This window comes from Lonchura striata, chromosome 2 (genome assembly GCF_050655825.1).
Source record: "Lonchura striata isolate lonStrDom1 chromosome 2, ASM5065582v1, whole genome shotgun sequence".
NCBI classification, from domain to species: domain Eukaryota; kingdom Metazoa; phylum Chordata; class Aves; order Passeriformes; family Estrildidae; genus Lonchura; species Lonchura striata.
Genome location: NC_140704.1, coordinates 109,876,115 through 109,901,831, shown reverse-complemented (window position 1 = coordinate 109,901,831; position 25,717 = coordinate 109,876,115). Strand labels below are relative to the sequence as shown.

Below are 25,717 nucleotides of genomic sequence, written 5' to 3'. Positions count from 1 at the left end.
AATGCCTTGTAACAGCAGTCTAAGTGGAAGAGCAGTAGCACACTTCTGTCTCACGTAAAATATTTAGAGAGAGATTGCTGATTAGCCACTGCTGCATTTGGAAGCCCATGTTCCCTCTTCCCTGCCGGGCAGTGACTGAGTTTCCACACACCTGCATCGGCTGCTCCTTACGGTTTTGGACGGGTCCCTTTCCCATCTCACCCGCACACGCCCTCCCGGCAAAGCGACGGGGCAAGGTGACACTGAAGGAGCACCGAGATGTCACCTGCCGTGGGGCGGCCGATGCCGGCAGCACTGCCGCGGAGGAGCGGGGCTCAGGGCCGCGTCCCCGGCGAGGCAAGCTGCCACCGAGCCCGGCCCCGGCCCCGCGGCGGCAGCGGAGGGGCGGTCCCGGGGCGGCGCCGCAGCGCCCAGCGCGCCGCGGGCAGCAGCCGCGGGAGACGGGCGCCGGCTCCTCCTTCTCCCTTTCCTCCTCCTCCTCCCTCGGCGCCGGGGTGGGCTCGCCCGCGGCAGTCGGGCGGTGGGGTCCTGCCGTGCCGTGCCCCGTGTGCCATGGACTGGCAGGTGCTGACCAGGGAGCTTTCCCTCTACCTGGAGAGCCAGGTCCGCGTGGGGTTCTTCGGCTCCGGCGTGGGCTTGTCCCTGGTACTGGGTTTCGGTGTCGCCTACGCCTGCTACTACCTCAACAGCATCGCCAAGGTGAGCGGGAGGGCGGCGGGGCGGGCGGGCTCCGCAGGTGTCCCGCCGATGGGGACAGTCCCGAAGGTCACCGCGACCCACCGCCCGTCGGCGATGGGGTCGCGCCTGGAATGGCTGGGGGGGGCAGGGCTCTGCGGCCGCCTTGTCCTCAGACCCCTCGTCCGTGCCCTGGAGGTGCCGCCCCGGGGTCCCGGCCGGCCGAAACCCCGTTCGAGCCCCGCCCGGGCCCGGCAGCGCAGCCTCCCCGCCCGCCGCGGCCGCATCTTCCGCAGGGGCCGCCGGGGACCCCTGTCGGTCCTGCTCGGTCCGGGAGGGGATGGAGCTCCGGTCTCGGCAGTCCCCAAAATGCAATTGTACCAGTTAGAGAGCTTGGCCGGGTGCCATGCTTTGGGAAGGGAGGTTAGGACGCTGCCCTCCACAACACAAACCCGACCTACTTGGTTCAGTAGCTTGGCAAGTGATAAAGTAGTTTTGCTGCCCTTGTGTACCCGTCGGTACTATCCTAAGTACCTCTGGGGGCACCATGGCAGCATTTTGGGGGCTGGAGCACTCTTGGGCATCTCCTCATCAGCCGTAGTTTTACAGATAAATTAGGCAATCGCAAATTACTTGGATACAGTGCGCCTGACGCGATCTGAAGTGGCCCTCCCCTGAAGCGCCTCGTTGAATGCGTAATCAATTGAAAATAAGCATATCAAAAGGTTTTTGACCGAGGACCTGAGTGTTGCCACAGTCCTTCAGAGAACCACTGGGAACATAGCCTTCCTCTTCATAGTGAGGAGAGTACTTGATTTTAGAAAGAGGAAAAAAATTGAGGATGTGCCCTTACAGCTGTTTATGTGGAATGGTTTTCCTCAAAGCATGTGTTATTGTCCTATTGATGCTTGACGCTGGGGAGTCATTGTGACAGAGAGATATAAGAAATATGGTTGTTAAAATCTGAGATGTTTGGTATACAGGGACTTCTCCATGTTGATTGGTAAACAAATGGAAACTGTAAGCAATGCATGCAGAGCATTATTAGAAAGGAGGAACTGATGCACTTGTGTACTGTAGAATGAGATGGGAGAAGTGTCCTACCAGATAAAAAAAGGTACTGTAGTCAAAGTGCATACATGAATTAATGTCATTTTTGTGTGGTTCAAGAAAACAGACTTGGTAAAATCTTTCTTGTTTACTAAGAAATAGTGTGATTTTAATTTGTCAGTAAAGATAAAATACTGGTAAAAGTAGAGCTAGATCAGTGTGTTATTAGAAATAGGTAAGGAATCCATTATGTTTAATGGGTTTCACTTTTTGCATTGGGCATTTTGGCATTTTGTTTGGTTTTCATTTATTTCTCTCTGTACCATTAAAGGTAAGAGCATTGCAAATGATTATATGAATAAATTAATTCACTGAGAGAGGATTTAAATAAGCTTTATTTATTTATTTATTTGTTTTTAAGTTTGTTTTATAAGAAAGCCTATGTCTGACTGTATTCTCTTTTCCTAGAAACCCCAGCTGGTGGCAAGCAATGACCGTTTCTGCCGCTTTCTTGAGGAATATTGCCCTGTTGTGACAGAAACTTACTATCCCACGATTTGGTGCTGGGAAGGTCGGGTACAGACACTCCTGCGCCCCTTTATCACATCTAGACCCCAAGTGCAGTACAGGAAGTAAGTGCCTTTATTCTTGTAAGTGATTGATTTGATATCCAGCTGTTCTCTTATTCTGTGTCACCCCCATTGTCATTGTTCAATTTTGTGCCTGTTTTTTTTTTTTTGCTTTATGCCCACCTTTATAATTTTGTCATAGACTTGGAACTACCTTTATAATGGATTCAATATGAAGTAGGTTTGAAAGGTCAATGTTCCCAAATGACCCTATTTTAGCTCAGAGTTTTGTAGCAATGAAATATGAGTGATGATATAGGAGCTGATGTGGTTATATGTTCACATGATTACACAGTGGATGAGATCTTAATAGACCTCTGAAGGTCACCTAGTTCAACTGCCTTGCTGAAGCAAGGTCACATAGAGCCAGTTGCCCCAGGTCATGTCAGAATAGCTTTTGGATTTCCATAAGGATGGAATACCCTGGGCAATATCCTGGGCAAATGGTGCCAGTGCTCAGTTGCACACTGTCACATTGAAAATTTGTTTCCTGATACTCAGAAGGAGTATCCATACTTCAGGTTGAGCCCATTGCCTCTTGTTTTGTCAATGGGCACCACTGAAAGGAGCCTGGCTCCATCCTCTTTGCACCCTCCCTTCAGGTATGTAAACACATTGCTAAGTTTCCTCTGAGCCTTTTCTTCAGGCTGAACAGTCCCAGCTGTCCCAGCCTTTCCTCATAGGCGATAGGTTCCAGTTTGTTCGTCATTGTGGCTCTTTGCTGGGCCTTTGCTTATCTCCAGTATGTTCAAGTCTGCCTTGGACTGGGGAGCCCAGAGCTGGACTCAATACTCCAGGTATGGCCTCACCAGTGCTCCATATAGTGGGGCAGGATCGTTTCCCTCAATCTGCTTGCTATACTCCTCCTAAGCCTCCACAACCTCCAGACTTTTGGCCATCTTTTCTGCAAGGGCGCATTACTGACTTGTGTTCAACATGGTGTCCACCAGAAGGACTCCTGGGTCCTTTTCTAGCAAGCTGTTTTCCACATGGGCAGCCTCTCCTAGTACATGGGATTGTTCCTTCCCAGGCCCAGGACTTTTCACTTCCCCTCATTGAAGTTCATGAAGTTCCTGTCAACCCATTTCTGCAGCCTGTAGAGGCCCCTCTGAATGGTAGCACAGTTACTTGGTGTATCAAATATTCTGGTGTTTGAATGCCATCATTTTTCAAAGGTCATGCAGTCACTGTATGACTAAAACAAAAATAATTAAAACATTAAAACAACATGTTGTACCTTAACCGTAGAACAGCCACATTCAGCCTTGTTCTGAATATACAGAACTTCTGGGATTTTCAGAGTAACTTTTACCTGTGGAGTATTTGTTGTGTTCTTTCAAGCCTAAGAGATATGAAAGAGGCAACATTTCCTTCATTCTAAGAGGGGAAAAAATGCCTTATATTTATTTTCTGTCCTCAGCTAATCTCTTTCACACAGAAATGAGACTTAGTCTGGCAAATGAAGCATTTGGCACAAGACCTAAGGAGAAGGACTTTTATGCGCCGGAACCTGGATGCAACACAAGTTGTTTCAGCTCTGCTTGCACTGTAGAATAGATTTAGCATTTAGCAGCTTCCCTTAGCTTTAGTAACTAGGAAACATTTCAGTGGTATGACCATGTCCACTTCTTCTAGTCCTTCTTGTACACTTTTATTTCAAGGGTTTTGAGAAAAGAAACATAGTTCCATGGAGCAGTGCTTATTTTGCACCATTTTGGATTGTGTTGGCAGTACTCACTAGCAGTGCATCTACTTCCCATTACTGAAAAAGGGCAAAGCTGAGCAAATGAGTCCGACAAGGCTGGTCACCTTTAAAATCTGCAGTAGTAACTACCAAGAATTTCAAAAGAAAAATAAAATGCAAGGTAGGCTTACACTTCAGCAGTTTCCACACCAACTCCCTCAAACCATTCAAATATGTATATATTAGCTTTTACCTGCATGCTTGGCTATCTCTTTTCCATTTGGATAACTACTTTTCTAAATTACAAAAATAAAGTAGCATTTTCAAATTTCCAGGAAGTGGGAAGATTTGTATGTTTCTATAAAAAACAATGAAACTTTTTTGTCATTGTTTAATGTATGCATATCTTCCTGAGATATTACAATATTTGTTGCATTATTAAGATATATGGTGTAAGAGTACATTCTAGCACAATCTGTAGTGATACGGGGTGAAAGATACAGTCTTGTGTGTCTGTGTTCTGCATGCTTAAAACATAACAATCCATTATACATTCTACTTCTTTGGATGAAGAGGGGGGGAAAAAAAAGTGATAGATGTTTATCACATTACCCAGTGTGCTATCAAAAGATTCTCAGATGATTCAAAGGAACTCTGTAGTACACAAAAATGCCTTTATAAAACACAAGGCAGTGCCAAAAATCACATTAGTTACAAGCTTCCAGTACATCAGCAGCAATTTATGAAAGGCCATGTCTTCATTTACTGTCTTCATTTACTGGACGGGAATTACTCTGCAAATTGACTGTTCTAACTCTTGTCAGCTGTACATGTAACTCTTTCTGAATGCAGACATTTCTAGTCAGGGGGCACTTTGAGTATTAAAACATAATGAAAAATGCAGAATTCAAACCTCTTAATTTGTAAACTGCAAGCACTCTTAATAGCATATATGTATTTTTCAATCTAATCAGTGTTGTCTTAAAATGTACCTTTCAGTGAGCTCATTAAAACAGCAGATGGAGGACAGATTTCGTTGGATTGGTTTGATAATAATGACAGCTCATATTATCCAGATGCCCACACAAGACCCACTGTCCTGTTATTGCCTGGCCTGACAGGAACAAGCAAGGAATCCTACATTCTTCATATGATCCATCAAAGCGAAACACTGGGATATAGGTACTGTTGTTTTTCATTGCTATTTATTTTGCTGCTTCTGGTAGGATCCAATATCAGCATGTGTATGTATCGGATGCTTTCCTAAGGCAAATGAGATCTGAATACAGTAGTTTATGTAAGAAATTGTTATAAGTAATAATAATCAAGTGGAATTATATAACGGGCAGTACATTTTGAAGGGCTGTTTTAATATCTACAGGTGTGCCCCAGAGATTGCAGTGAATGCCAGCTAAATCTGCATAGGGCTTTGCTGCTGGTTCTTAAGTTGTTATGTGAGGTGTTAACCTTTACACTTTCTAGAGGAAGAGTTTGTATTCAGCTCCAAGAAAACTTGTGTGGATGGTTGCTGGCAGTAGGCCTTGGAGGAGGTCAGCTTCTGAATGCCAAGATTGCTTGATTCAGCAGCTTCAAATTCCTGGGTGCAGAAAGGAGAGCTAGCCTACACTTATTGATGGCGTTTGAGGGGGTCTGTCACCTCTTCATTGTCACTGTGTAATTCAGTTTCTTTCTTAAGGCTCCTGGTCAGATTTGGGTAACGTAAGTGGATTAGTCGATGAGTAGACTCCTTTATGTAACCATATTGCTGCTGCTGAACATTAAAATAAGTTGTCATTGTTCCAGGATCTGTTTTTAGAATATTAGATTTTGTCTTTGCAGATTGGCTTCTGGTGCTGACTCCAGTAAGTTCTTTGAATATGTATATATTAGCTTTTATCTACTTGTTTAGCTATCTCTTCTCTATTTGGAGAACTACTTTACTAAATTATGAAAGCAAAGCAACACTTTAACTGTTCAAAGTACTTTCTAAATCACCTTAAAACTTAGCAGTAAAAAATATCAGAGGAAAGCCTTGAAATCAACAACTTGTTACTATTAATTTTTAAACTGGAAGTTATATCTGCATTTCATCTCCTAAGGGAAGAAGGTAGAACATTAAAAAGTGGAGCTCTAGGTCAGATTTAAAGAGAATGCTATAATTTTGTTTTTAAATAGCAACATTTGATAAAACCGTCAAAATAAATATTATTTAACCCATCTAACTATTTATATTATTTAATAAAATTATTTCAGTGAGATGGTAGAAGAGCAATAGAAAAGTAATATTTTTTGAGAAAGTATGGATTCTTAAATCATGGTAATACTGCTAGAAGATGCAGATACTCCCACCAACAGAAACAGACCAGAAACTTCTGCTGTACCAGAGGGAAAAAAAACCCCCGCATTCCCAAGAACCTGCAACTTAGATCCAGCTGTCATTATCATTTTGACTTGGATCATTTCTTCCAATTTAATAGAATTATGTAGCTTTGGGGGATGTCTACACACAGATCTCTGATGTTCCTTTTTCAGAGCACAGCTTTAGGCTGGGCCCTGCACTGTCAGAGCTCATTGCAGAGGGCAGGCAGGACATGGCTGTACCACCTTCAGCTAATCCTTGGGGTTTTCACCCTGCAATCTGACCTCGACAAATCGCAGAGCTCTGATAGTCCCACTGACCTCAGCGAACTCCATTTTGGTGCAAAGCTTGTTCCACACAGGTCAGCCTCTAGGATCTGTAGGTCTGTAAATATTTATGTGCTGAACTTATTCATAGAAGTGGCTTATTTTTCTTTATGCATTTTCATTTTTTTGTGTGCTTAAAGTTGTCTCTTTTGGTGAAATTAACAATGTGCACAATTGAATTTACTGTCTCAATTTTTAGATGCGTGGTTTTTAACAATCGGGGAATTGCTGGCGAGGAGCTTTTGGTAAGGATGACTTCTAAGATAAGCATCTCTCACTTATAAGTGGTAATTATGAAACCATTTGTGCCTATTTGTACAGTTGGATTTAAATGAGAGAAACTCAGAGCATAGGCTGAAAATGCAGAGAAGAGAATTCAGCCGTCTGGTAGATCAATCATGTGCCAATATTAATTTTTTATTTTGAAACCCTAGAGAGTCAGCTGACCAACACAATTTTTTCTGAACATTCATTTTAAGCAATTATTCAATTAATAATATCTGTAACACTAAAATGAGCAATCCTTTCATTTTCTTTCCAAAAATGGAGTAGTATCTGAAATGTGTACATCTCTGCTCAATCGTTGCAATTTTCTCCGATTGATTTAACATATATATCCAAATATAATCCACTGTAATTTCTTTCCCAGTTTAAACTATATTTTTGATATGGTTAAAGAGGTGTACCATTAAAATTGATCCATATTACATGTTAGTAAATTAATGAGCCAGCTTTACATGGATATCTGCATCCTGAAAGCTAATGCGTTCTCACATTTTTCTCAGCAATCATGACAAAAACTCAGCTACAGAGGACAATTTTTTTGGGACAGACGTATCATGTTTGCTTAGAAATAACTGGCCATTCCTCAGATGAGAAAAATCTTGAAGCTAAATGTTTTCTGAAGCTAGGGACAAGTCATGTTGAAATATTGCTGAATAAGCTTTGTTTTTTCATATGCATTCTGTTGACAATTCTGCAGCTGGAATGAATGTGCATAATACTCGGTATTGTTTAGCATTTATTTAATCCCCTGGTTTCAAACTTTAAAAAGCTCAGAATGTTTTTCCATAATCAGATAAACCATTTCAATGCAAATATTGCCATGTTAATAGTAGTTTTCTGCATACTTTTGGAGATGGATCTACAAAGAAGTTTTATTACACACAAAGTCCTTATTGATGAATTTCTGAATCATTTAGAGAAAAGATCCCTTGTTTGGATACATTGTGTGTATTTTACTGTAATCGGATTTACATCTTTAAGCTGTATAAGTTCTTGTGGTGCAGGAAACCAGCTGAAATTATCACATTTTCTGTAAAAAAGTTTTAACATTTGAGTATAAAATCCCTACTTAATGAGTCTGAAGCATAGTTAAGCACCACAGTAGAAATTAGTTATGTAAGCAGCTGTTTTTCTAGTCACTTTAAAGATAGATTCAAATTTGCAACAAATAATAATTACTTTAAAAATACTATACTCATTGATTATTGAAAGGTACTGTAAATTACTGCTCTGGAATAATCAAATATTATTTTGATCATAGCCACTGGGAGTTAAGATGGTATTTTAAAATATCTTCGTACAAATTGTAGATAGCTAAACATTAAACTGTCTGGAATTAACTGAATTTAAAATGGGTGATATATCTTCAGTTTTATTAACTTTAATCAAATACACTTTCATTTAGAATGCATTAGATCCTAGTTATCAAAAATAATTTATTTTTCCTTGTAAGGTTGACTTTAATTAAAATAAAACACATTCACACTGTTTATAATTAATAGGATGTAAAACAGTGAAGAATGATTAATGTGGATGAGAAATGGAAATGCAACATAAATGGAAATTAAAAATGTCTTCAGTTTTAATTATCTAGATTTAGCTTTTCTTTCCATTTCCTCATCTTTGACGTCAGCATTTCAATATTCTTGTTAAATGTGTTCAAAGTAATTAGTTTAATGTTGTTAAAATCACCCACAAATAGCCAGGTAGTTTAACTGAAAGCAATTTAAAAAAACACCCTTGAAATCCATTGTTGCTTCAGGCAGCATAAAATTTCCATTAACTCATAGTTATGTATTTTTATATTTAGTTTTAATGTATCACTGAATTTTGGCAGTTTCAGTCAGTACCTATAATTAAGTCCAGGTCACTAACATGTTCGTAGCAGCTCTATAGTTAAAAACTTTATTTCTCTGTAGATGAGATCTGGATAACACCATTAGAAAGAAACTCATGTTGCTGTGATTCTAACAGTGCCTAAATAGACTTGTCTCCCTCATACTGCTCCAGGTAGTCCCTCAGGTTGGACTGCTCCGGGTGTCTGTGCAGGGGAGGCTCAAAAGTTGTGCTTATCCTTCAGTAGCAGGGAAGTGGTTAACCAAATCTTACCCAAGGGGTTACCCGACCTGATGCCAGCAGAAGTTATTCCAAGTCTCGATTCAGGATTTAAAGAGACACTAATGATGGATAAAGAACTGATAATATCTGTATCATTGCTTAAGTTAATAGAATAATGTACTAAATTAGGTAAACTACACTGGGGAATTTATCTGTTTATTTGGTTGTATTGTATGTAGAATCTAAATGTGGGTTAGTTTTCAAATGCTGGCTGACAGAACTTGAAATCTAATGCTCTCTTTTGCATTTGAATGTGGGTGAATATAATAAAATTGTTGTTACGACTTTCTTTTCTGTAAACCACAGCATTTATAATGTTTCCATTTCCTTGGGGTATTTTAAAAATATCAGTGTCTATGTAGTTCTGATCTAGTTCTGTCTAGTTTAGCACATTGTTCTCTGTTCAGATTTTGTCTAATGACCTCGAGGTTGCAGATACTGAAGATACCTGTCACCGCTTTTATTTTGTAATGATAACAAGCATAACTCCTTCCTTCACCTTCTTGTGAAACGTTCTGGATTTCTATTTGCCATTTAGTGAAGCTTCACAATAAATGCTAAATTTATCTTCTTATATAATGATTCGCTGTTCAGTTTGCTTTGTCCTTAAAGGATAATACAAAAGCTTATGATGGCATTTTTTTCCTTCTTGACTCCTTACAGACACCAAGGACTTACTGTGCAGCTAACACAGAGGATTTAGAGACTGTTATTCATCATGTGCACAGCTTGCACCCTTCAGCTCCATTTATGGCAGCAGGTGTTTCTATGGGAGGGTAAGGTGGTGTAACACAAGTTTCAGCTAACTGTCATCGTAAGACTGGTGTAGCCAGATTGTAAATTATTACTCTGGAATACTTGAATTGCTTACTGACCTGCAAGCAAGTTGGGTTTCTCTCCAACAGTTAATATGCAGAAGACTTTTAGAAACTTTGTATTTTTGAGGCTTTTACATCTGTATCAGGGAAGGTTTTGGCTAACTTTTTTGGCTAACTTTTAAAAATTGGGGGGAGTGGGATAGAGAAAGACAGGAAACAGTGACAGGCAGCTTGACAGCCATACAGGTAGCAATGCAGTCTTCAGAAACTATTGAGGCTGTCTTCAGAATAGGCGGATATAAAATTGGATCTTGAGCTAATACACCATGTTTCATAGCAGCCTCTGGTAATAAGCTTTGTCTTCACTCTGTGTTCTGCAGTGTATGGGTAGGTTAGGCTGGAAGAGGTGTGGATATCTGTTTTGTTTGGCTCAGAAGCAAGAAGTAGTATTGTTGTTCAAACCGATATGGATTGGTAGAGCATGTGGTATTAAGACTTGCTGTGTCCTGGCTCCTCTCCAGAAAGCACAGTGAGAGCAGACAATGATAGCACAGTTCCTTAGAAAAAAAATAAAAAATCACTGCTAGAAGCTAGCAGAAATATTCCAGCAGCTTCTTTAACAAAAACTGTAGCAGAGGAGAATTTTCCTTAGGAATCCTGCAGACACAGTAGTAACTTCCTGTTACTTCCCTTTTCTCTGATAAATTTTGTGGGAGATAGGCAGATACAACCCATATATACTGATATTATATATATTACTATATGTTGCCATTAATCTATCAATGACTTGTAGGAGCTTTGAGATAAATACATATTTGCTCAAGACTGGTATTTTCACTTTTTTGCAAATCTTTAGTCACTAGGTTCCCTGTTCTGAATAGTGGTCCCAGGAGGTAAAAGTCTAGTCAGCCTAACTTCCATTCTTTGAGAATATCCTCTGGGAGCCATATCCAGGCATATGGGGAATAATGGTGACTGTTTTCATCAAGGAAAAAACATGCCCAGGTGATCTGATTGCATTCCATGAAGAGATGATTGGCTTCACTAATGAGGAGAAAGAAGAGAATGTTGTTTGTTCTGAGTTGTCTTTTGTACCAAAAGACTTAGAGAAGCTGTTCTTGCTGCAGAAACCTTTCCCTTGTTGTCTTCCACATCCCTTGCTTGTTCCAGCTCCAGCTGAACTTCAGTTTTCCTGACTGCATCCCTGCATGCTTGGGCAATGACTGTTTTCCCAGGTAGATCACCTGTCTTCCACCTTAAGGATACTTACTCCTTGAAATTGGTCAGAAGGCTTTTTTTTCCCTCCATGTGGTTTTCTGCTTCTCTTGCTCAACTTCCTGCATATCAGAATGTATCAACTTCTGCTTTATGTTTGGTTATCCTTAAAGTCCTCTTTGCTCATCACAGCCATCTAATGTAAGATCTTGCCAACCAGATACCTGGGTAAATGAAAGCCAACTCTCTTCCAGTATTGTAATTCTGCTGCTTACCTTACCCACTGACTTCTCATCTTAAAAATCCACTATCATCTCAGTGGCCAAGACTGTTCTACATCTTCTCTACCTGACTAGTTCTTCCTTACATATGAATAGCAGATCCAAATAATATTTTTCCTATCTAGATCTGGTATATCAAAATTTTGTCCTCTACACTCTCCAGAAATCTGGTCTGCTTGTGCCTTGCTGTGGCAGCTGATACTGGGATGGCTACAATTCCCTGTGCCTGGCAGTTATGAAGGGTTGAAGGTGTGGTAGAAGCTGGCAGTTCTGAGACTGGTACAAAAGGCACATTAGCCCTTGGTGTAATTTCTGTCCTTGGCTTATCCAAAGTACTGACAAAGTCTTGTTACAATGGGAATCTATGTTGTATACTTGGCTTATATGTAACCAGCACCACTGGGCAATTTTAGGCAAGGTGTTCCACCTTCCCCCTCCAATATGTTTTTAAAATCCTGAACCACAACCAGAAAGCATATGCTTAATTGTACAGAACACTAGAACAGTCTATAATTGTCTGCATTAAAATGGTTTCCTTGCTTCAAAATTAATTGGAGCATTGAATGTTTAAAATTAAGCAGGAGCAAAGATCTCATCAGGGACATACTGCAAAAATCATCTACTTGTCTTAAGCTTACAGGAATTTTTATCATCTACTGCTTTTCAGAATTTTCTGAATAGTCAGATCATCTATATAAGACAGATCTGCCCCAGTTTAGAATTAAAATAACACTTCACAGACATATATAAATGTAAATGAAAGATGACCTGTTCTACTATCTTCTCTAGGTATTATAGTGAAAAGGGACTTCATTTTGTAGCATAAAGATTCCTAGACCTTCTCTCTACTACATATTCTCTGTGAATTCTGTTAGAGAAGTGCTTCTTCTGCTACTGCAACTTTTTTTTTGTTGGTTTATTGGACTGCTGTCCTATGATGTGGAAGGTAGTGTAGAGGGATAAAGTCTCTGTGATGGAAGGCTGGTTCATAATGTCTTTGCTAAAGGTTTCTGTCTCCTGAAGTACAGCAGATGAGACAAGGTACCGAGTGTGGCAATTCAGGGAGCTATCTTAATGTTACTAATAACTGTAGTGGTTTGTGTTGAAGATTTTGTATGAAAATGCTTGTTGTAAACTTTATGGTCTCAGGCAGTAAAGTAAGACTTAGAGCTTTTCCACTAGTATTTTTGTTTTTCTCTTTTCCTGCTGTTTTATTTTTTCTACATTTGAAGAGTAGATACTTGTGAACTCCCCCCATTTCCAGCTCAAGTGTACATTAGCAGTAGAGACTGTAAGTTGCAACTGGTCAGAAAGACAAAACCTGAGCCATTTATTTCGGTCATAATTTTGTTTCTCTAGTTTTTTTCATTATCCAAGATTTCACATACTTTGTGTTAAAGAGGAGCTATGTTCTTTCATATGTATGAGGTGAGGTAATGGCACTACCTTAATCTCAAAAAATTCTTCTTGGTGAGGCAGGTGTGTCAGGGGCAGCTTGTGTTTGTCAGGCACACTGATCAGAGTTGTCACATCAGGAAGACCAGGAACTTGTAAGATGGTAAAAGTTACTAATGCATGGGAATACTTGTTCCATGAGTAAGAATCATTTGACTTTTCCCTCCCTTTGGTGATTTAAGTAAGACTAATTAATGCACTCCTACTCACATCCTACACACCCTGTTCCTCTCTGATAGTAGAGAAAAACTCCATGAGTCATATGTTGATTAGGTGACTACCTGCTAGGTGTACTAGGCACAACTGTAGGACTCATACAAGAAACTATTGAAAACCAGACAAAAACATGGCTGTTGCATTTACTCTTAATTGAAGCAAACAATTTGATAGTATGTATGTTTCTGTTTTTCATTTGTAGCATGCTTCTTTTAAATTATCTGGGAAAAACTGGCAGAGACACTCCTTTAATGGCAGCTGCAATTTTCTCTGCGGGTTGGAATGTTTTTGAATCTATAGAATCTCTGGAGAAGCCACTAAACTGGCTCCTTTTCAACTATTACTTGACCACTTGTCTACAATCCTCTATCAGCAGGTGAGTTGCCTTCTGAACTATTTAGCAAGGTGGAAAGATTTTAACATGAGATCGACAGCAGGTATAAAAATATTGGCAAAATTAATGCTGTAACAACTCTTGTTGTTCTTTGTGCATTATTTGGTAAGCTTTGAAATCAAAAAGATCTTTTCACGAAAGTTTGTCATCAATGTGACTAAATTTATATGCTGCTCAAGGGACTTGCAACAAGCCCAATTTACTTCTGTATCTATAGATGAGGTAAATGGATTTTTAAAATTTTTAGACTTGCACATATTGACTTTGAGTAGATTTGCAAATATAATAATTTTTTAAGTTTGTGTTGGCTGCAAAAGCACAGAGAGGCCTAGTTCATCATGGGCTTTATAAAAGCAGAGTGTATTTTGTATTCTCAAATATTAAGTTCTCTTTGGCATCTTTCTCATGGCTTATGGAGATGTTTACTATGTTGCTGGATGTGCTTACATATGTATGAACAATCATTCTGCTCTGGGATTCCAGACAGGTTTTTGATATGACAGAAAATTAAAAACAAGCATGTTAGACAGTTACTTCTAGAAATTATTCTGTAAAGCAGAGAAATTCTGTGTTTGTTTATACAACAAATATACAAGCCCTCCGATTTTTGTATTCTTCTTTTTAGGCATCGACAAATATTGGAGAAATTATTTGATATGGATCTTGTGATGAAGGTATGTGAAAATGTTACTTCTGCTTGAGCTGGATGCTGTTTTCCAAATGCTGACATAGTTCCCTATTTGAATTCTGTACTTCAGGCTAGAACTATTAGAGAATTTGATAAGCAGTTCACTTCAGTCATGTTTGGCTACCGTTCAATTGATGATTACTATGAAGATGCTAGCCCATGTCGCAAGCTGAAGTCAGTAGGAATTCCAGTGTTATGTCTAAACTCTGTGGATGATGTTTTCTCACCAGGTCATGGTAAGTTTAGGCTTTTTAAAATATATTTATCTGTATATGCAATCATTAAGAAAAGCTAGGTTTGAGAATAAACTCAGACCTATGTGTAGAAGTGTATTTAAATGTTACTTGCTTGTAGGATCAAAACTTCCATGGTTTTCCATAGGGGCGCAGTGACAGCACACACGAGATAAGGATGGCAGTGCCTTGCTGCCTCGCCTCTTTGCTGACTCTGGTCCCTCCAGGCCGAAGCCCTGGGGGCTGTCCAGGCTGCTTAAAGGAGCAGATGGGAGGCCTGACCTCTCCTACTCTCTTCCACCTACTGCAAGACTAGTCTAGCAACTGAGCTCATGTGAGTACAAGGAGAAGAGCAACCACCTTGGCAACTGAGCCCCAACAAGATTTAACTCAGTCTTGCAGTTAAGACACACGTGAAACAGATGATGATGGAGAGACTTGATTAGTACAGAATGCACAAGTATATGGCCTCATTAGGCATTAGTGGAGTTTTTACAGTCAAAAGAAAGAAATAGGCACATTTAGGGTATGAGTTATCTCACTGTAAGGAAGATACCATATGTAGTGCCCTCTCAGAAGCATCTGCTTCTGTTCACCAAGTATGAAGAGAACCCATAAAAAAAGGAACTTGTATTCTGATGTCATTCTGTCTGGATGCAGACATTCGGAATTCAAACTGCAAACAAGTGGGTTATTTTATTGCGATTCTTTGAGTTCCTAGAATGTGTGGGAGTTGCTTATGTCTGAGATGACATGAAATCCTCATCTGTTGATCTCAGTGTCACCTCCCATACCTGTAAATTAAAAGTTAAAAAACCCAACTAAGTTATATTAGTTGCATCTAATCATATAGGCCAAAATCTAGGGTAAGGGAAAAGATACACACAATGTACAAGGTGAGCTCCTAGAAGGAGGCACGTTGAAATTAATAAGAACCATCAGTATCAGCTAAGTAACAGGCTGAAAACTCCATTTTCCATTTTCTTTCTGTTTCATGCCAAACATGTGATCATAATGAACATTTTTCTTTTCCTCTGAAGATCAAAACCCTGTTGCTAACTACTCTGAAAACATATGCTTGTTCCTGTGGTCTGTGTATTGGTTATGGCTTCTGAGAAGAGAAGGAGAACAAAAGCTAATGTAGAAGCAAGCCACTAAAATGAACAGCTGTTTGAGGCAACAGACTTCAGCAATGAGCACCTGACACCTTTAAAAATGTAGTTTATATAGCTGATTTATTTCAGGGAAGTTTTCTTCTGCCACCACAAGTGAAGTGAGATTGTTGCAGAATGAGTCATGAAACCAAAGTGAGCAGGCAAATAGATCAGAACAACAAGCAGAAATGAAAGAATTGGAAGAGTCTCTTTGTGTGTAGTGTTTATCTGTATGCAGAAACATGCACACATGTTACTATTTATAGTTTGAAGACATGTTAGAGACATGAAAAGGGCCACTCCAGTAGATTGCACTAGAAAATGTCAGATTTATTCTTCTCTAGAACAAAAAGCATCTGTGCTTTGCATGAACAATGTAAAGAGGTGACAGACACCTAATATGAGGGGGAAAAATGGTGACTCTAGATTAGCCAAACTACCTATCCCTTATATTGGCTAAAACAGAGGCATAAAAAAAAGTAAGATCTCGGTAAATATAGCAATATTATAGTAGAATACTGTAAGCACTTTTAAAATTTTGCAGTTCAAAGGCTTTCTGAAACAGTTAGTCCCTTTGTATTTATTTACTCTATGGGATTTTTTTTTCCTTGAAATCAGATAGCTGCTTGTTCTCTTGTAAGCTTATAATGGCCTGAAAATGAGAATGGATGGGCTGTGACCCTAAAATCTATGTCCAAATATAAAATCTGGCTAGTGATTCTGAAGATAATTTTTATAGGTCTTAGGACCCTGGAGATGACTTTCCCCATAGTACTGCAGGGACTTCATCTGCTGTGCCTTCTTCATTTCACAGAGTAGCTGAGAGAAGGAACAATGACTTCACCTCTGTATTTAGCACTAGCTTAGTTTGTGGTTTCTGTCTAAAGTTAAGTGGACACAACTGTGGCAGAGTCTACCTAGTTAGCCTAGTGACAACAGCAGTAAACCAGCTGTGTGCCTCAGTCCCTGAAAGATTTCTTCACCTTTCCCAGCCCATTTTGACTGGGACCGGGACATTTGTCACCTAAATGAAAATTAGTGTAGATACTCCATCCCCTTTTTATCTCCAGCTCTCAAAAGCCAGCTATTGATCTGACCCTATGACATTCAATCTGAACACTAGAAAACACTTTTTTTTTTTGACTGTGAGAGTGGTCAAATGCTGGCATAGTTTGTGTGGTCTCTATCTATTGAGATACTCACAACCTTACTGGACACAGTTATGGAAGACCTGTTGTTGGTAACCCTGCTTGAGCAGGGGTTTGGACTAGATGATCTCAAGAGGTCTCTTACATCCTCAGCAGTTCTGTGATATGTAGTTTGAGTACTCAAAGATTGAGTCCCCTTAGAGTACAGCTGTAGTAGATCTCTCAATCCTTGAAGTTCTTTTGTAAAAGTAACACAATTCTTGGTGAACAGTGGAATGGTTGTTTTTGTAAAATGAGATATCTAAACTATTGTGAGGATGCCTTAGAAGTCTTGAAGTGTGGAGGGGGGCAAGGTAGAACACCAGTAGTTATGCAACAAGAAGTGATAAGAGTCTATTGTAATGCCTGTCCATCTTCTCTTAAAACTCTGATGGCAACCAACCTTTCTCCATGAAATATTTGGGTTGTTAGGCATTTGTTTATTCCTTGTTCACAGAGTTAATGCTGTTAGCTGTAAACCCTTGTACTTGTGGAGACAGGTTTACCTCAGAAAGGGCCGCCAGGACAATGCTGATTTCCTACTAATAGCATGACTCTGTTATATCTGTCTATCCTTAGCTCCTTTTTTGTTTGTGCTGTGTACCCTCAGTGAGAATCATTGTGCTGGCAGGTGACAGAACACCCCAACTGGGATTTATGGTATTTATGTCTTCTGCCATTAGTTACTGGAGTTCGTTCATCTTGACATCTTCTCTGAGCTGTTTTATGTTAGCAGACATGAAGGGCTGGTGTTACTCTTGGAGGGGACTTTATTCTGGCAACTGGCTTTTTTTTTCTAACTTAGAAACTTCTATGTGTGGACAGACAGAAGCCTGTAGCAGCCAAAGGCAGTTTCCACTCACAACTGTTTCATGGATTCAAGGCCACAAAATTCATACTCATCCAAACCCTAGTTTTTTGTTGACTTTGGAGACTGGTTATTTCATGCCTCATTTCTCCCAGTAATACCTACCAGCTTTTAAGCTACCTTCCAGTTCTGTTGTAGATCTCTGTAGTTTCCAAGAGCTGGGAAACCAGCCTAGAAAACTCATCAGGGAGAACACTGTGCCAGAATTCCTTTGTATTTAAATAGTTTCCATGAAACCAGGCACATCTATCTTCCAGTAACAGAGCTTGAGGGATACAAACCCAAGTCTGCTTTGTCACTACATAACGTGTACCTAAATAGACAGTTCCCTTAAAAAGTACAGATGCTGCCTCAGTTGCCTGTTACTACCTGATGATTTCTTCTGATGTGCTTTTTGGTAAACTTTGTACTTCCCAGCAGTTAATTTTTAAATATATTGTGAAAATGTGCCATTTGATCTCAATCCAGTATTAGGAAGAAGCAATCAATTTGCAGTCCTTCCTTAATGTTGCTGTTTAAAGTTCACAGAGCTTGGCAGCTGATATATCTGTAATTTAATTCTGGAATGCAATTCTCTTATTGCATAATACTGACTAATGAAAACAAATGCTTTCTTCATTGCATGACACTTCTCTCACCATAACTAATTTACACAAACCATCCTTCAGGAAATATGTAATAAAGCCAAGTCAAGCCCTTGTATTTTGTAAATGTGAAAAATAAATCAGGAAGATGGTGTGATAGCATTCATTAACACTGTCACATTTACCTTTTCATCTGAAGTGGCATTTTTCTCTGAAGAGACTTTAAGCAGTGTATTAGGCATCTGACTTGAATTTCACTATACTAATGCTTAGCTAATTGCTGCTGATGAGCATTGTGCCCAAGCTGGAAGCCTGCCCTTGGAGCTAGGTACCATGCCAGCTCCCTCCTGATCCACTGTGACAAATAAGTGCATGTCTGAAGCTCAGTTATATATATTTTATTGAATCCTCTGAAGCTTTTGTTCCCCCTGAATTCCAACTTGAATTGTTTTAGGTGTTAGTGTATATCCTGTTACGTAAAAGAGCAATGTGGTAAGCACATTTCTCTCTCTCTCAGCATTTTTCATAGAGGTACACAGAGAGAAGAAAGAGAAAACAATTTCTCTTTCTGCTCCTTGTTTTTCTCATGTGGAATGTGTTTAGAGAATTGTTTAGAGAATTGATTGGATTCTGGTGAAGATTGTTTGAGCCTGATGACCAATCAGATTCACCTGTGTCTGGACTGTTGCAAACAGGGTCACAAGTTGGTAGTGAGTATATAGTATATTAATGTATTATAGCATAGTTATAATAAAGAAATCATTCAGCCTTCTGAATTAGATCAGACATCATCATTTCTTCCCACTGGGTTCGCCTGCATTTTACAATAGAGCACAGTTGAATGAACTTGTCAGAAGAGACCAAATGGCCAAGAAATGGCCAGACAGATAATAATTAGGTTGAAAGTTTAAGGAGCAGAGTGAAGTCAAGCAAAAAATTGAATATCTGACAGCAGGGACTTATATGTTGTTTCTTTTGTTCTTTAAGAAAATAATAACTTCTTTTTTGGCAAAGAATGTATAACAAATTGGTTTTGAATGAAGTAATTCTGCATATAAGTATTCACATTGTGGTTCTGTGATTACAAATCAGGTGCTTGATGGATCAAACAGTAGGACAGATTTTTGGCCAAAAGAAACTTAAGTACAAGGTTACGTGTGGACAAAAATGAACAGTGGTATCTTTTGGCATGCAGTCCTATCTCCTAGAATGTATACATCCAGTGCTCCATTCATCTGCCTTTTACATTGCAAAATTTACTCTGTTTTGTTGTGGTTGTATTTATTGGATGGCTCACAGTCCCTAGGAACAGCCTTCAGAAAAGTACACCACTGCCAAGCATCATTTGCATTTTGGCACTGAGGAGCAACACAATATACTCAATTCTCTTCTGAGAGCCTCCAGAGCAAGAAACTCTGCTGGGGAGGAGTTACATGGACAAATAGAGGGAATTTCAGGATGGGGAAGATGACATTTGTAAAGACCTGTATGTGGCTTGCATCTTATCAGGCATGGAAAATAATCAGCATCCTAATGCAGGACTGGTAGGTTTCCAGGAAAGAGCCACTGTAGCTGTGTGGAAGCAGGCAGCATGTGGTACCCACTACAGTGTTGACAACCAGTTTGGGAACGAATGACCACCAGCAAACTGATTTGGGAGCTGTGATTACACTGGCAACCTCTGAATGACAGGCATGCAGAGGTCATGGTGAGATTGGTGGCCTGTAAGGACTTCCCCAGCTGGGTTGGCACAGTAGAGGAGACATTTATTATGATCTCCCTTTTAATCCCTCCGCAAAGCAGTTTCTTATCAGGAAGGGACATTCTCCCTTCACATTGACACTAGTCTGCTAAATTGAATGACTGTCATGTTTGTGCCCGTTTTAGTGAGTGAAGAGGTATGTTCAGGCCAGTTAGCAGCTGATCCTGAATCCTTTAGGACTGATGGGGTTCTCATGCCTGTCTCTGATACTTGGAGGTCAAATCTGTCTCTCCTCACATATTCCTTCTCATACCCTTGCACAGAAGCCCTATGCAATTTATTAGTCCCCTCAGTGACCAGGCAGACAACTGCAGAATGGATGTGGAAAGTGTGATTCATTGCCTGAAGCAGGCATTGGGTTTGTCTGATCCCCAGTTCTCTCTTGGGATTCTGTTTAACATGGACCACAGACTATTGGAGTGAAGAAGAGCAGATGACTTGGTACAGATAAGTGGGCAAATTCCTATGCAGTCAGCAGAAGGTGACCTGAATTGCAGCCACTCTCTTTGTACGTGGCAGTGTGTTCCTCCACAGAATCCAAGAGAGGCAGATCAGAGATTGCTGAGCAGATTAACTCAGGCAAAACTCCAGACAAGTGCGTGCTGAGTCTAAAAATGATGCATGTGTTGGATTGCAAGAAATAACACATTGTTTTCTGCATCTCATGTTCTCAGCATGTGCTATTCCCCAGTCTAGGATTTTTTACATTATTGACTTTTTAGTCTAGCCTCAGTACTTCTTTAAAAGGGCCAGATCCTGCATACAGTATTTTCAGTTTTCCAACTGAACAAAGGAAAATAACTTCTTGTAGAAACAGTAAGAAGCACAGTTTCTTCCTCCTAGTAAAGAATCAAAATCACTTGGTAAATGCTGGACTCTACAAACTACTTAGATGCCCGCAGTTTTGAAAGGAGGGAAAGAGTGGAAAAAATGGATAGCACTGAGTAGCAAAGAACCTCGCATATTTGGCAAGAGAGCCCCCATTGCTCTCTGGAGCTCAGTCCATGCTCCCCCAGGGTATGGTCAGGTACTTTGTTACATGCAGGGAGCTTGTAACACACCTTCACAACAGACACTAACCCAGCTCTGCAGGCAGGTGGTTTTGCATCCGTGCTGAGGCCCTGGAGTGGAACAGAGCGTGTCGTTCCAGGCACTGCTGGTAGGGACCTCTGAGGCACAGACTGCTCCCCTGGCTCCACGGGTCCAGTGCTTCTGCCCTGATCTATTTTAAGTTGCACAGCTGTTCACCACAGTCATTGCACTCAAGTTCTCCTGTGACTTACTTTGGCTGAGGGTCCTTTTTTGGCTAAGCAAAAGGTTACTCTGCTCTTACTCCAGTTGCTGAAAATGAAGGCAAACTGGCATTTCAAGCACACAGCTATGAGTTTGCCAGCATCCCAATGAAAGTAAGGAGCACATCTATGAAGAAGGCAGTAATATGCAGAGATAGGGACTATTCATGGATAATCACCTTTGAGATAGCAAATGTATGAAGGGGTAAAGGAATGAACTCCTAGAAACAGGAATGAGTGGAAAGTGTCTCTGAAGGAAGTGCAGTCAGAAAGGGATATGAATAACTGAATACGCCCAAAATGGAATCTGATTCAAAAATACTTTAAAATAAATGAACAAGTAATATAAATCTTGTGAACAACTTGCTGCTTAGTGTTAGTGACAAGGCATTTTTAGTTGAGTAATATATGACTTAAAATCAGCATTATTTTCTTGTCATAACCTTTTTTAGACAACACAGTGAAACTGCTGCTACTCCCTTCTTTGGACAAAGCATTTTTGTTTTGCTGTTGCTTTTTATGTCAATCCTAAATAATCAAAAATCTCTGTGATTTTTTCTGCTTCATGAAGTTTCTTACTTGAAAACTGGAAATTTGAAATGCATTCTTTACTGAAGTGTGCTGAGATTTCTGTTAATTCAGATGGAATTTGCTTAAATAACTTATTTTTTATAGATCTGTGGTGTTTGCAGTCTTGACAGTCTCCACTGCTGTGTCAACCAGTTCACATGATACCCCATTGCACCAAGTACTCTTTGTAAAGTGCTGCTTCCTCTGGTGTCAGTCTGTGCTAAGTGACCTCTATTTTCCTTCAGAAAGGGAACTGCCCAGGTGGTGAAATTGATTAAGCCACACATCTATGCAGAGTCAAAATAGGAGGCACTGAAGCCTCCCTCCTACACATTTCTAGATCACTGCCTATCTCAGGTGGCATTCACTGATGACTTTAGGCTAATTGTAGACCATTGCTGAAATGGCCACCTCACTGAAGTCTCCATCTGACTGTGGCTGCCACTTTCAGATGTTGTCATTAATATGAGGAACTGGATTAGGGTGCTAATCAGATCAGGGAACTTAATCCAGCAAAATAAAAATCCTTGTATTATCCAGTCTAATAATCTACATTTTAAAATAATTTCTAGCAGTCACTATTCAGTAGAGAGCCACTAATCTCCTGGGTGGCACGGATCAGCTTCCTGTGTCCTTGTACAGTTGTTTGCCCCTTTCTCTTTCTCTGCTTACCTTGTGTCTTAGATTATGGGCTCCTCAAGGCAAGAACCATCCCCCAGTGTATTTGCATGGTGTGCTTTAAACATACAGGTGTAAACATATGGTAGATCAGATATAATGGTAATCTTTTATATTAGCTGATGGGATATCTTACAGACTAAATCTTAACCTGACATTAAAGGTTCTGTGCTTGGCGTCTCATACAATTGCAATTGAGATCCCAGTTCCTCAGCTTTTCTAAAGTTGAACGTTGCAATAACAGTTAAAAATTAGAGGGCTGATTGTCCTTTTACTTAAACTATTTATAGCTAATCCTAAGCATGCATTAATATGGGTGCTGTTCCATCAGTGTGAGTGAAAGATAGATGAAGCTGGAATTCTTACAGCAGCCAGGGGAAAAAAAAAATCACACAGGTAAGGTGAGTTAATGATGAAGAGAAAAATGGCTTTTGATACAGCTGTGGTTCTAAACCCTGTAAGACATTTAAGTGTATATTAATGTTGTGACTATTTATTTGTACATAATATGGGAAATGTTTAAGAGAAATTTTTCAATGGCTGGCATTTCATAGAAGGTTAAAGACTTAAAATGTTTTTCTCCCTCTTTTAGCTATACCAGTAGAAACTGCCAAACAAAATGCAAATGTTGCTTTGGTTCTGACTTCGTGTGGAGGCCATATCGGTTTTCTGGAAGGAATATGGCCGAGGAAGTGCACTTACATGGACAGAGTCTTCAAGCAGTTTGTGCAAGCTGTGTTTGAGCATGGAAATAAGATCTTTAGCATATAGCTTTGGACCACTGTTATAATACAGTGGCACATTCTGACAAGGGCAGTTAAGCTTAGTGCACAAATTTTAACTCCTGTAAGCCAGCAAATGGATAAAGTCTATTACTACATGCAAAAATATTTTTGCCTAAGATTTTGTAGCAAGAAACTAAATATTATGTTGTCACTTTTATATTTATTTTTAATATGCCTTACTAAGAATGACCTTAAATGAAACAGTGTTCTGCATACATCAAATTGCACTTAACCAAAACTATCAAATAGAGAGATTATAATTCCTCAGGATTTTAATTTAAACCAGTGTGTATTTAGGAAACTTTATTTAGATGGCTTTTACTATTGGAATGGCAACACTCAAAATAGCTTATATTATCCTGTCACATATAGTACCAGTTGGCCCATTCCTTAGAGCACTGATGGTGAAAATCTTAAAAATGAAAACAAAAGGAGGGATCAAATAAAAGTACTGAGTCTTCAAATAAGTTGAAATTTCAGCATGTTATTCCACAGCATTAGATTGATACCTGCTTTTGCTGTTCTGCCCTGAGAGTATTCAGATTTAGGGCCGTTTATTGGTTTTTAAACTATGTCAATGCCATATTTGTCTTACATGGTTATTTTTTAAAGAGCTAATTTATAGTATTTACATATAGCCAAAAGATTCCTTTAAAACAGTACTGTAATAACTTATGTAATTAAAAGATATTTTGCATTTCAGAGTTTATGTAAAGCTGGGTGTTATCACATAAGTAAGTAACACATATTTCATATAACTAGTAAACTCGGTGATTGAACCTGCTATTTATATTACCTTGCAAGAACATTTCAGTTTCAAAGAATAAATATTAGAGAATCAAGAAATTATTATATGCTCTAGATTAAAAAAGAAAAATTCAAAGCTTTTGTCTCCAATCATTTCTGAAAAGAATGAAACAAATTGTTTAAAGAAAGTTGGGATAGAGGTCAGAGTCATGCCTCTGGTTTATTTGATCATTTGTCACCATTTTGGCAGTAGGCTGTCAAATCACTGAAGCCACTGGCCAGCATGGAGAAAGGACAGTTGGACAGAATGTATTTTGAAACTGTTGGGAAGCCCTCATTTAGGGCATACTGAAATTTAGAACAGGCCCTTAAGCAGCATCTGTGGAGCTCCCATCTTTTGCTGATCACTGATTTGGGTCTAGCCACATACAAGAAGTCAGGAAAGATGCCTCTGCATTTTTATTTTTGTCTTTTGAGAGGGGTCAGTACAAGAAGAAAATGCAGCTAAAAAAAGCAACTCAGGTTTTTTGTCTCAAGCAGTACGTGAACACTCCTCTTGCAAGGCATGTTTCCTAGTAACAGCAAAAGAAGAACAAAAATACTTTTTGTCTTTAGGAAAAGAAATTAGGACATGCTATAAGAGAGCTGTTTTGTAAGGTGGATGGTTGAATTAAGAAAATTTAAAAATGCTTTAAAGTCTTGAGTTTTCAAACAGGCACTTCCCCAAAACTCTTATTTTTTCTCTAATAAGAAAAATTAGGAAAGTTTGCAAGACCAAAATTAATTTTTTTGCATGCTACAATACAGAAAAATAGCATATTAGTAGGGTGCCTTATTTATTCTTGTATTCATTTCCAGGTTTTATGTTCATGCAAAAAAGAGCAATAAACAATGTATTTAGTGTTATATTTGTAAAATTGTTTAGGTACAGTACTGTTCAAAATTCAGCATAAAGTATTAATAAAAATAGAACCACTTACATTAAATAACACTTTACTGTTTAAATAAAAGTATTGTGATTACTGCTAGAATTTCTGTCTCTCTGCACTGTCTTAATTTATGTCTGATCCCATACAGATCTCCATGAGACATTTATCTTTAAAGCTACATCAAGCAAAAATCTATAAAGCTGGTGTTCCCTTCCCCTGCTGCAATGTACAGTGTCCTTATTACCCCATCAGGGAAAAAGCATGGTGTGCAAGATAGTAACAATCAAATTTTAATATAGGTATCTTCAAGCTTACCCAGTCAGATTTTCTGAAACAAAAAATGCAGACACCTCAAATCTTACAGGGTACACACAAGCTAGAAGCAAGTGCCATAAACATTTTTGCTGTGTAGTAACTTTGTACCTAACACACAGTTTTTATAAAGTGAGCTGAACTCCACAATGTGCCCTCTGTTCAAAACAGTGTGAATTAACGGGGTCTTTATTGGCTTTTCATGTGATCTGAGTATCCAGGCATCAACCGGGGTAGGTAATGCTGAATGCTGGAGAAAGTTGTTAGTTCTCAATGTACTCATTACTGAAAAGATGGAGTAGGACAAAAATGAAATTCCAAGCCACAAAGGCTGCAGACACCTACCTCTTAAAAAAACTTTTTCCTAGTTCAGAATTCATTCCAAAGTAGCTGAAGTTGAAGCTGGTGGGGTCCTCTAGAGAT

General features: G+C 39.4%; 1 protein-coding gene across 1 annotated transcript; it reads left to right on the top strand.

Annotated features, from left to right (window-relative positions):
* Window positions 1-400: 400 nt before the first annotated feature.
* Window positions 401-25,084, top strand: ABHD3 (abhydrolase domain containing 3, phospholipase). The gene is made up of 9 exons (XM_021551602.4): window positions 401-699; window positions 2,194-2,357; window positions 5,038-5,220; window positions 6,923-6,968; window positions 9,790-9,902; window positions 13,314-13,487; window positions 14,131-14,179; window positions 14,264-14,429; window positions 23,114-25,084. The coding sequence occupies exons 1-9, from the start codon at window positions 553-555 to the stop codon at window positions 23,290-23,292; spliced, it is 1,221 nt and encodes a 406-aa protein (XP_021407277.3). The 5' UTR covers window positions 401-552; the 3' UTR covers window positions 23,293-25,084.
* Window positions 25,085-25,717: the final 633 nt, after the last annotated feature.